This window comes from Schistocerca serialis, chromosome 3 (assembly GCF_023864345.2).
Source record: "Schistocerca serialis cubense isolate TAMUIC-IGC-003099 chromosome 3, iqSchSeri2.2, whole genome shotgun sequence".
Lineage (NCBI taxonomy): Eukaryota > Metazoa > Arthropoda > Insecta > Orthoptera > Acrididae > Schistocerca > Schistocerca serialis.
This window is the reverse complement of record NC_064640.1, coordinates 459097145-459110384: the sequence shown is the minus strand read 5'-3', so window position 1 is coordinate 459110384 and position 13240 is coordinate 459097145. Positions and strand designations below refer to the sequence as shown.

The following is a 13240-nucleotide window of genomic DNA, read 5'->3' as shown; positions in this document are numbered from 1 at the left end:
CTTCACATCATCTGGTGATAACCATAGTTTGTGAAAATATCAAATGGTCACAGTAACCTCAAACCATTAATGATAATCTTTGTTTCATCCTACAAGTATTTGATACATGTCACTTAGTACAACATCTAAAGGCTTTGTAGAGCATTTTGACTATATTTATTTGAAATAATCACACACTGGGTGCAATTAAATGGCGACTTCTTTGAGATATGAACAATTTGTGGTTCAATATCCCCAATCACAGCAATTGTTTAAAGTCAGAAATATCTATTCCTTTTATATTTGCAGATGAGCTTGTCATACACTGATTCCTCATCAAAACTTGGATACTGCTATTTGATGTTATTATGCCAACACAAGGATATCTGTTTACAAAAATGTCATTTATTTCTTTAATTGAGGCACAATACCACTGTACCATAAGTTCATCTACCTAGCCAAAATTGTTACAGCACACCTGTGTGGTGGGGCTTTACTTGAGGTACTCAGGTATTAATCCTGATAGTGGAAGAAATTTTCACCCCTACTATTTGGTCAGCATGAAAGGACAGTTTGTGACATTGTTCCTGACCACCTGACTTTGTGCCACTGTCCTGGATTAAACTTCCAACCTCTCCACAGTGTTTCATGAAGTGAGATCATGTGATACAGTTTGTGGTGATCCACACAGATGGTGACTAAAGCCCAGTAGTCACTTTAGTATTCACAAGGAGTTCCGTATATGCTGACACTGGATTTCACCCTCTCTCTCCTCTGATCACTGTCAAACACGAACACGTCACCACACTATAGACAGACTTTTTACAGTCACCAACACCCGACAGATACATCTAAGACAGAACTTTCACACATACAGCCTGGAAAGTTGATGTTGTGTGCAGAGGAAGCTGATATACCCCTTGGGGTCTCCCAGCCAATAACGTAATACTGGGGCTGGACAGAAATAAGGAAACACTGCAAGAAATGCATGTTTGAACATAAATGCAGATTCTAGCCAAGTCTTTAAGTTGCACTGTTGTATTGAACAACGAATGGCACCAATGCAATGTACTCAACATGTTGCAAGTGTCAGTCATGGTCAGAACAGTATACTGAATAGTTTGGAGTCATTATGTCTAAACTAAGTGAATTTAAACATGGGCAAACTGTACATACCCTAATGGTGGGTGCTTCCATAACCAAGGTAGCTGAAGTGTTTGGCACTTCAAGAGACCCTGTATCAAAGATTTATACTGCATACAGTGAAAATGGAAAAATATCAGTCACTAAGTCACAATGAGGATGAAAGTGTGTGTTGAGTGATCATGATGGACTAACATTGGAGAGTATTGTGATTAAAACTAAGAGAATGATAGCTACTAAAGTCAAAAGTCACTACAGAACTGAATGCTCTTCTTGCAAACCCTGTCAGCACCAAATCAACATGAAGGGAGCTCCATAGGCTGTGAATTGGAGGGCAATCTGAAATTCGGAAACTACTCATCTGTGATGCAAATGCCCATAAGAAGAAAACATAGCCATAAAACCTAGGCTATGGAGCAATGGAGAAAAGTCATTTGACTGGATGAATCTTCATTCACAATTTTTCCAACTTCTGGCTGAGTTTAAATTCCAAAAGTGAAACATGGCAGGGCGGTTCGTGATGATTAGGGTAGCCATATCATGGTACTCTATGAGCCCCATGATTACCCTGCAAGTGGCATTACTGCCAAGGATTCTGTGACCATTTTAGCTGACCAGGTCCATCCCATAGTACAATTTTTAAGGCAGAAATAACAGAGCCAACCAATTTCAAATAATTGTTTATTGCATTTACTTTAGTTTCAACACCTCTAAGGATGTCGTCAACAGAATGAAAATTTAAAAGCCATAAAATTATATTGCAAGAAGACATCCTGAAGTCAAAAATTAAAAATGTTCCAGCCTTTGGTACATACACCTTGCAAGGAACAACATCAGACTGACGTTGTGCTATTGAAGGTGCTCTTGAAGTTATGCACTGATCAGAAATTGTGCCTTATAATCTTAAACTTTTGGACTTGGTATTAAGTATAAGGGAGTTGAATAGAAAATGGTGTAATAAAAATTGATCATGTGGTGTCACCGCCAGACACCACACTTGCTAGGTGGTAGCCTTTAAATCAGCCGCGGTCCGTTAGTATATGTCGGACCCACGTGTCGCCACTATCAGTGAGTGATTGCAGGCCGAGCGCCGCCACACGGCAGGTCTAGAGAGACTTCCTAGTACTCGCCCCAGTTGTACAACCAACTTTGCTAGCGATGGTTCACTGACAAAATACGCTCTCATTTGCCGAGACGATAGTTAGCATAGCCTTCAGCTACGTCATTTGCTACGACCTAGCAAGGCGCCAGTACCAGTTACTATTGATACTGTAATTATGTACTGTCAAAAGCGACGTTCACCATTAATGGATTAAAGTTAAGTATTCCACCAGCTACGTCTGTTTTTTTCTAAATTATAATTTCTTTGTCCTGTTCCAGACCTCACGCCAGCCTGCGTAAGTTAAAACACGTGCCTTTCGGCTTCCTCTAGAAACACGGTGTTGGCTATCCTGCCAACCCACAACAGATCATTCATGTTTCTCTTTAAAACATCCATTTAGTACATTTTAACAAATCAAAATTTATCTTTCACTGTAAAATGTGGAGACACACTGTGTAAGGGCAAATATTTCTGTAAGTACTTAAAGTGACTAAATCTAATGAGTAAAGCGAATGGTTCTGCATATAATTTCTGTTTTTCTCCAGATTAACTTTTGATATTCAAATTAAGATTTAACTAAATTCATTTTTTATTATTCTTATCTAACTATGTGAAAAGATTCATGTGAGCAACTTGTGCTATTTTCAAGTACAAATTTACTTTAACTGAGGTGTTGCTCAACCTCCTGTAAAAACTGTACATAATGACATGTTACAAGTAATTAGTATTAAAGTAACTAACCATCTGAGGTAAGAAGTCCTTGTCCGAGCCATGGTTCTACAAACTTGTAACTTATAGATTTTTTAATGTGAGTTGGACTGCTGAGAATAGTCTGAAACAAAGCAACCATAAATAAATTCTCAAATTACATCTTTTTACTGTTGCTATCAAATAGAGGGAGGTATGCAATTACAGGGTGTTACAAAAAGGTACGGCCAAACTTTCAGGAAACATTCCTCGCACACAAAGAAAGAAAATATGTTATGTGGACATGTGTCTGGAAACGTTTACTTTCCATGTTAGAGCTCTTTTTATTACTTCTCTTCAAATCATGGAATGGAAACACACAGCAACTGAACGTACCAGCGTGACTTCAAACACTTTGTTACAGGAAATGTTCAAAATGTCCTCCGTTAGCGAGGATACATGTATCCACCCTCCGTCGCATGGAATCCCTGATGCGCTGATGCAGCCCTGGAGAATGGCATATTGTATCACAGCCATCCACAATACGAGTACGAAGAGTCTCTATATTTGGTACCGGGGTTGCGTAGACAAGAGCTTTCAAACGCCCCCATAAATGAAAGTCAAGAGGGTTGAGGTCAGGAGTGCGTGGAGGCAATGGAATTGGTCCGCCTCTACCAATCCATCGGTCACTGAATCTGTTGTTGAGAAGCATACGAACACTTCGACTGAAATGTGCAGGAGCTCCATCGTGCATGAACCACATGTTGTGTCGTACTTGTAAAGGCACATGTTCTAGCAGCACAGGTAGAGTATCCCGTATGAAATCATGATAACGTGCTCCATTGAGCGTAGGTGGAAGAACATGGGGCCCAGTCACGACATCACCAACAATGCCTGCACAAACGTTCACAGAAAATCTGTGTTGATGACGTGATTGCACAATTGAGTGAGGATTCTCGTCAGCCTACACATGCTGATTGTGAAAATTTACAATTTGATCACGTTGGAATGAAGCCTCATCCGTAAAGAGAACATTTGCCCTGAAATGAGGATTGACACATTGTTGGATGAACCATTCGCAGAAGTGTACCCTTGGAGGCCAATCTGCTGCTGATAGTGCCTGCACATGCTGTACATGGTACGGAAACAACTGGTACTCCCGTAGCACTCTCCATACAGTGGCGTGGTCAACGTTACCTTGTACAGCAGCAACTTCTCTGACGCTGACATTAGGGTTATCGTCAAGTACACGAAGAATTGCCTCCTCCATTGCCGTTGTCCTCGTCGTTCTAGGTCTTCCGCAGTCGCGAGTCATAGGCTGGAATGTTCCGTGCTGCCTAAGACGCCGATCAATTGCTTCGAACGTCTTCCTGTCGGGACACCTCCGTTCTGGAAATCTGTCTCGATACAAACGTACCGCGCCACGGCTATTGCCCCGTGCTAATCCATACATCAAATGGGCATCTGCCAACTCCGCATTTGTAAACATTGCACTGACTGTAAAACCACGTTCGTGATGAACACTAACCTGTTGATGCTACGTACTGATGTGCTTGATGCTAGTACTGTAGAGCAATGAGACGCATGTCAACACAAGCAGCGAAGTCAATATTACCTTCCTTCGATTGGGCCAACTGGCGGTGAATCGAGGAAGTACAGTACATACTGACGAAACTAAAATGAGCTATAACATGGAAATTAAGCGTTTCCGGACACATGTCCACATAACATCTTTTCTTTATTTATGTGTGAGGAATGTTTCCTGAAAGTTTGGCCGTACCTTTTTGTAACAACCTGTATATGACCAGTTGGATGCATCCAGAAGGTGCTTCATCACAGACCTAAAGTGAGCAGGTTAAGAGTTTGCATCACGATACAGATAACATTTTTAAACAATCATTGATTTGTCTCTTTAAGTAATGGGATTCCTTAAAGAGATATATTGCAGAACAAAAGGCAGTTAATTGGATTGGGCATATTTGGTTTTCTATAACTCTCTAGAAAGCAGCATCTTGATGCACAATAAACAGCAAGTGAGTAAAAGTCAGCTTGTTGTATGCTGATCTGTGCTATTATTCACTGCTGTACATCTGTAAACCTGACAGTGTATTGAATAATACAGAAAATAAGCAACAATGTATATAATTGTTTATCATGAGCACATACTTTTGTTTTTGTGTAATAAGTTCTTGTACACTACTTATGTACTATGTGTATGTAATTTGTTTTGCTGTTTGTATATGTTTGTCCATTTATTATGTGTATGTGTTGTTATGTGTTACGTGTAATCAAATGACAAATCCTGTATCATATGTGTGATATATTGGATGCTAAATAAATAAATAAATTATGTGTGTTCTGTCTCAGAAACCATTTTAATAGCACATATAACTACACCAAATTCCGTCCAAACAGGTCTCTGGAGGCCCATTGGTACTGACTGACCGCCATGTCATCCTCAGTCAATAAGCATAGCTGGATGCGGATATTTATGGCTTGTGGTCAACATACCATTCTCCTGGCTGTTGTCACTTTTCGTGACCAAAGCCACTACTTCAAAATCAAGTAGCTCCTCAGTTGGCTTCATAAGGGCAGAGCGCACCCTGTATCTCCAAATACTGACCACTCGACCGTGGACACCCTGTATATTTCACATTGGCAGGACCAGCTCATCTAATCAGAATGCCTAAATCATTAACATATGTTTCAATTTCTGACAGTTGATTTAGTAAAACTGCAAGACCTTTTATGTGAATTTTTAATTGCAGAGAGCAGGTTTTGAACGCTTGTAAATATTTCCCCTCAACTTAAGAGTATAACTGACGAACATATCTGTTGCTATAGACATAAATGTTGAAGAAACAGTGTAGTTCACGCCACAGAGTGTTAGTCACGGCTCTCTATAAAGAACTGTTCGCAAAACATAACTGGACGAGATGATGTTGAATCGTGTAGGGAACATGAATAAATAAGCATCCATCAATGGAGTGGTCGTCAGTTTGAACTGTTGCTGTTATCTGAAGTTGTTGCTGTAAGTTGTTGATAGGCATATGTGATCATTATTGTTTACCTCAGAGTACTCAGTTTTGTATTCGCAAGCATCTACATAGTTTTGACCATAAAGTTTTGGGTGAATCTGTACATATGTACCTGTGGGCGTACTTCAATAGAAACTAGAATTTCTGTTGTGTTGTTAATGTACTGACGTTAGAGAAAATTGAATGATATAGGTCTATATGAGATGATCATAAACGTCTTGAAATGCATTTGAAATTCCAGAAAGATGGTTTTATCACATCTGATGAAGGGAAAATTCGTACATGGACGTTCTTAGCTACCCCGATCAATATAAAAAAATGACAATGTAAAACTTCACGTTAAGTTAAGCTGCATGAAAATGTCACATGTTACTATAATGAGACATTTACCTCAACCTCATCTGCATCTATGAGGAATATGAATGGTCTGGTACCAAGCCAAACGAGATATGTTGACCCATAGGTCTTCCACAGCCTAATGCTGTTGTGCAAGATATCTGAAACATAGCAACAAAAATATTTTATTTTTCACTGAAAACATGAGAAATTCAAAACTAATTAATTACAGTTTAACAAGATTTCTTCAACTACGCAACGAATGCTGGTTTTAGCTAAATAAATTACAGTACCAGAAACAGTCAACAGTTACTTTTAATGAGAAGTTTCAGCCTGCATACACAGTCAACAGTTAATTTTAATGAGAAGCTTCAGTCTGCATAAAACGGTCCAGTTAATTCTTACAGATAAAGAAATGTATGACTTTCAAAGTGTCTGTCGATTTCCGAGCATTAGTTTAAGTGGATAAGAACCTATATTAATTTTGAAGCCATATGAAACCAGCGTTGTGAAAAAATCTCAAGGAAACGAACATTTCAGTGAACTTACACAGAGTGAGAGAGGGTAATAGTTAAGACAGTGGTCACAGATTTTGAAGGAACGTTGATGCATGGCTTGGTACATCATAGCCATTTTCTTATAGGTTTTTCTTTCTTTTTTTTGCGCGCGCGGAAATAATAGGTTGTGTATTTTATTTCAGTCGAACTTATGAAGCGCGTTTCTAAGGATACAACAAAAACAACCTCATACAACTTCATAAAACCTCGAACCAGAGGACTACCAAAGTCGTTCCACCTGTAATGCATTACTACAGTTTATCTTCAACTAATCGAGTCGGGTTTGAGGGACCAGTTTTTAATTCATGCGTCTGATCAAGTATCTCTGGAAGTTCCGTAACATCACAGCAAAAATGTATTCCACAGAACACTCTTTCTCACTAAATATCCACACCTCCCAAAAGTGGTGTTAGCACAATGAACTCGCATTCGGGGGGATGACAATTCAGATCCCCGTCCGGCCATCCGAATTTAGCCTTTCCGTGGTTTCCCTAAGTACATTGAGGCAAATGCCGCGAGGGTTCATCACGAAAGGCACGGCCGACTCCTTTCCCCATCCTTTCGTGATCCGAGCTTGTGCTCCCTTTCTAATGACCTCGAGCTTGTGGTCCCTTTCTAATGACCTCGCTGTCTACTGGACGTTAAGCCCTTATCTTCCTTTCATTTGCAAACATGGTGCTCATCGACTGTATCTCAGGTATTCCACATACATGTTTCGAAACTTGATCGAAGACAAATCAGTGATCCAACGATAACATATGCCGGGAATCTCCGATGTTTAATGTTTCTTAGTTATAGAAATATAAGAAACTGAAAGTAAAACTTGTATGCCTTAAAAGACCGAAAGCAAATCAGTGAGCTAACAATAACGTACAGTGGAAATGGTTAAGTGTGGTATCGTACAAAGTTCGCGGTGCCATAAGAAAATTTGACAACTCGCATCGATTTCGCAGAACATATCGATGTCTCGCGGCATGCTGCAACGACGAGGAGCTAGCGTAGCTACACCCTTTCCCCCAGCTTCGCATTCTGAATTTTGTGAACTTTGTACTTAAAGAGAACAGTTTAGTAAATCTGTGCTTCAAGTGATTCTTAAATATTCAAGAATAGTTGCAGTTATTCGGTAAATTCATGTAGCAGTGGATTGTATAAAGCTGACAAGGGAACCTCCCCATCGCACCCCCCTCAGATTTAGTTATAAGTTGGCACAGTGGATAGGCCTTGATAAACTGAACACAGATCAATTGAGAAAACAGGAAGAAGTTGTGTGGAACTGTTAAAAAATAAGCAAAATATACAAACTGAGTAGTCCATGGGTGACATAAGCAACATCATGGACGAAGTGTGCTTAGAAGTGCCGTGGTCCCGTGGCAGCGTGAGCAGCAGCTGCTGAACGAGAGATCCTTGGTTCAAGTCTTCCCTCGACTGAAAATTTTACTTTCTTTATTTTTGCATAGTTATTATCTGTCCGTTCGTTCATTGACATCCCTGTTCACTGTAATAAGTTTAGTGTCTGTGTTTTGCGACCGCACTGCAAAACCGTGCGATTAGTAGACGAAAGGACGTGCCTCTCCAATGGGAACAGAAAACATTTGATCGTAAGGTCATAGGTCAACCGATTCCTCCACAGGAAAACACATCTGATATATTCTATACGACACTGGTGACGGCATGTGCGTCACATGACAGGAATATGTTGTCGACCCACCTAACTTGTACACTTGGCGAATGGGTAAAAAGATTCTTCTACCTTGCCCGATTTAGGTTTTCTTGTGGATGTGATAATCACTCCCAAAAAAGTGATGAAAACATAAGAGTTTGTCACATAAACTGAAAATAAAAAATTAAAAATTTACACTTGATGAACCTAGGACCTTTCGCTCCGCAGCTGCTCACGTTACCGCGAGACCACGGCGCTCCTACGTTACTGTTGTCCTTATTGTTGCTTATCTTGCCTTGAACTACTCTGTTTGTATATTTCGCTTATTTTTTCACAGTTCTACACAACTTCTTCCTGTTTTCTCAATTGATCTGTGTTCAGTTTTTCAAGGCCTATCCACTGTGCCAACTTATAACTAAATCTGAGGGGGGTGCGATGGGGAGGTTCCCTTGTGAGTAAACATTTTTATCATTCTTTTAATAAAGTGAACCAGTATATAGCATGTTCCAGTTCCACTCCCCGATCCCCCAAAACCAACCAAGGAACCCACAGTGGCACCGGACGAGTGATGCTTCATCAGTTCATAACACTACAGTTATAATGTTTGTTTGTTGCGTAAAAGAGAAGAAACTGAAACTAAAATTTATATACCGTAAATTAAAGTTAAATCACACAGGAAGGTCTGTGTGCTATACTTCTATTTCCTGGAAATATTATTCGTCGAGCATACACAGAAATACGTACATTAGTATATTGGACAACAACAATAGTCTTGTTTTTCTTTCATTTCTTTAGTAATATAACAGCATTTAGTAGTTGTACTGAAAAAAACTTCTGTTTAACGTTTCGTAGACGAGATGGTCATTAGCGACGGAACGCTACGAGGGTTAGGGAAGGAAATCGGTAGTGCCCTTTCAAAGAAAGCATCCCGGTTTTCACGCTGTGGGATATAGGGAAATCACAGGAAATCAAAATCCGGATGGCCAGATTGGGATTTGAACCGCCTTCCTCAAGAATATAAGTCAATTGTCTTACCACTACAACACCTAGTTCTGTAGCTGTACCGATTAAAATGACTTAATAGCGGAGGCACGGGACTCACATCGTAGACGGGTCGCGATCAGATCTGGCCATGCAGGTTTAGGTTTCTTGTGGTTTCTCTAAACTGACTAATATTGATTTCAGAACGATTCCCTTGGAAAGACCACCACCGAAAGCCTCCTGCACCGTTGTGCTTCATCCGATTTCGTCCTCATCGACAGATCGTTAAACTCTACTCCTTCTGTACCGGCTGAGCTCGTAAGACTGGACTATGTACACATTTAAGTCCATTTGAATATGCGTTGTCTATAGAGAGCCATGCGTAGTTGTCTGTTCCCACTATGGGCTGCACCCAGAGCTCCGTCCTACGAACGAAGCATTTCAAGCGCAATTATTACTTCAGCCATGTATATCCTACTATACAACATTAAGTATCAGAAATTCTTTGTTCCAGTAAGATCAACAGGGTGGACAGAAAAATTCGTGAAAGAAAGCCTGTCGTCACAAGTTTGTTTAGGCTGCGCGATATCGTCACGGAAATCCGCAACTGATTCTAACGACACACGTTGCAAGAGAGGAGTTATGCACCACGCTGAGTTTACTAAAAAATGCCAAAAATGCAAATTACAGCAAAGTCATGGTCAAGTTTATATAGAGGTTACCCAACAGTTGTCCTTTCCGTTGAACATTTGCAACTGAAACAGAGGAAGGATGGATGGTAGTAGCACACGATATAATCAAAAGTATCCGAACACTTACTGGTAAACATTAATACGGCGTGTGTCTCTCCGCCTTTGTGACGGCTTGAACTCTGCTGAGGACACTTGAATGAGGTGTCTGAATGTCTGTGGAGGAAGAGCAGACCATTCTTCCTTGAGAGCCGAAACCATAAAATGTAGTGATGTTGGACGGTGAGGTCTGGAACGGAGTCGATGCTCTAACTCATCTCAAAGGTGTTCCATTGGGTTAAGGTCGGAAACATGGGCAGGCCAGTCAACTACATGAAAGTTATTGACCACAAAGCCATTGCCTCGAAGATGCTGCTTTATGACAGGGTGCATTGTCACGCTGATACAAATAACAATCGTCTCCGAACTGAGCCTCTACTGTACGCAATACACAGTGCTGTAAAATGCGTTCATGTGCTTCCGCATTTAGTGTGTTCTTAAGCACAATAAGTGGACGATACCCTAACCACGAGAGTCACTCCCATACCGTAACACCACCTCCTCCGTACTTCACTGTTGACAGTACACATGATGGCACATAAAAGTTCTCCTGCCGTTCGCCAAACCCAAACGCTTCCATTGGATTGCCACAGGATATAGCGTGATTCATCACGACAAATCATTCGTTTGCAGTCAATCTACTGTCCAGTGGCCTTGCACCTTACACCGCCTAAGCGTTACTTAGCAGTGAAAACAGAAATGTGTGATTTGCGAGGAGCTGTTCGACAGCTGTGCCCCATTCTTTTTATCTTCCCACGCAGAGTCATTGTGCTATCTGGACTGCTGGTAGCAAACTTGGAACTCACGAATGTATCCTTCTGTTGGTTTCACTCGATTTTTGCAGTTACTCTCAGCAAGGTCTCTGTCCGTCAGTACATGAGGTCAGTCTGATCTTGATTTAGCTGTGGTTGTCCCTTCGTGTTCCCACTTTACAATCACATCAATAATAGTCGACTTGGGCAACTTTAAAAAGGTTGAAACATCATTGATGAATCTGTTACTTAGATAACATCTAATCAGTAGTCCACACCCGAAGTTATTGAGGTCTCCTGATAGACGCATCTTGGTGTTACTGCTTCACTACTGACGACATAAGACTCCTCGTCTCCTTGTATACTGGCGGGTCCACCTCTCGTGACATCTAGTGCTTAATTCCGCATTACACAGTATCCGAGAGTGTATATTCTATCCACTTCTTCATTCATTGTAAACTGTTTGATGAGCACAAATACAGCTGTAGAAATATAATATCGAAGATGTGCTGTTTGTCGTTCTCGTGCGGCTAATGTCCTAGTTCGTTAAATCCGTCGATATGAAACGTACATTACGTAACTACGTACATGACAAATATTGGCCAATAACAAAACTGGCCGAAATGTGAATACTGCAAATTGTTATGAATTCAGTTCTACTGCAAAAGAAGAGAAGAAGGAGGTGGAAAGGGGGAGAGGGAGACGGAGTTAAGCGTCCTATCTAGATCAGTGTCATAATAGATTGGATACTAAGCCCTTGAGAAAACGTAGACGAACGAACTGCCTCTTGTATTGTGGCAAAAACTATACAACTGTTCACTTGAGGCGATTTTGGGAAGCCATGGAAGTAAATCGGGCTAGCCTAGCGGGGAATTAAACCCCACTTCTTACAAATATCATGCAAATGCTTTGAACACTGCACCACGTCGTTTAGTGAGCCTGTTAGTCTGGTATCGTACGATGACGTAGAGTCAGCTAACTCCGCAATAAATACAACAGTATAGACTGCCTATATTAAGTCGTAATTTCACTTATAAACAACTAGATGACCTCTGCGCCAGCCGAAACACCTCGCTAGGCCCTAAAACCAAATTTTTACGTACTGTATGCCACTAATCTGCAGCAAAACGCAAAGGGTACAGCAGACGGTGTGCTGAGATGACACCTGTTCCTTCACAAGGGCACATATCCTGCAGTACTGAGTTTAAGCGGCGATAGACCTCTCGCTGCCTGGGCGAGGCAATGGAGGAGGAGGAGGAGGAGGAGGAGGAGGAGGAGGCGGGGGGGGGGGGGAGGAGGAGGAGGAGGAGATTAGAGTTTAGCGTCCCTTCGACAATGAGGTCATTAGAGACGGGGCACAAGCTCGAATTAGGGAAGGATGTCGAAGGAAATTGGCGACGCCCTTTCAAAGAAACTATCCCGGCTTTTGCCTGAGACGATTTAGGGAAATCATGGAAAACCTAAAGCATGATCACCGTACGAGGGTTTGAACCGTCGTCCTCCCGAATGCGAGTCCAGTGTGCGCCACCTCGCTCGGTAGACGTAGATTTAGAAATACTCAAACGTATAAGTAGCTTCGGGGGTACCACAAGGGAATGTTATAATACCATTTATTTTCACAATATACAGGGTGAATCACATACCGAAACGCGGTTTTCGGCAAATGTTAGAGCGTCGAGGAGGACGTACTTTTTGTTTAATTAATGTTTTTAGCGATGGTATCAACGGAGATATTGAAGAAAGTACTTTTAAAAAAAATGGACCCGTATAGTTTTCATAATAGCATTCGATCGCCCTTGAGAAGTGATATAGCTTTTGTTACTGTTGACGTTGAAACTTATCGTAAAAAAATCGAGAAATGTCGTAAAATTTGAGAGCACGGTGGCCGAAATCGGTATTAGCGGTGCAAACTCCACCAGGCAGAGCTCTCGTGCTACGTTATGTCAGAATGTCAACACATTTGCCTGTTTACTTTGTCTGCTTCAACATTCCTTGCATGCAGACATGTACACCAATGAGGAGAAATTTGATATACTACATTTACACGGCGAATGCAAAAGAAATGCCGTAGAAAGAGAACAGTAGTGCAGGGCTACCTATCCGGATCGCCATGTCCGACGCGCCAGGCAGTTGCACCGATTATCAAGACGCTAGTGCAGACAGGCTGCTTGAACGTCAAAAAGAGAATAACAAAAGGAGACTACAACTGACAGAGAA

At 41.2% G+C, this 13240-nt stretch overlaps 1 protein-coding gene across 3 annotated transcripts in view; it reads right to left on the bottom strand.

Moving 5' to 3' along the window:
• Positions 1-13240, bottom strand: part of LOC126470359 (cytochrome P450 4C1-like) — a 368651-nt gene that overhangs the window by 72258 nt on the left and 283153 nt on the right. For all 3 annotated transcript variants that reach the window (XM_050098157.1, XM_050098155.1, XM_050098156.1), the window contains 2 exons: positions 6340-6446; positions 2966-3056 (listed from right to left, as the gene is read on the bottom strand). In XM_050098157.1, the coding sequence (XP_049954114.1) occupies positions 2966-3056; positions 6340-6446 (198 nt within the window). The remainder of the gene's footprint in view (positions 1-2965; positions 3057-6339; positions 6447-13240) is intronic.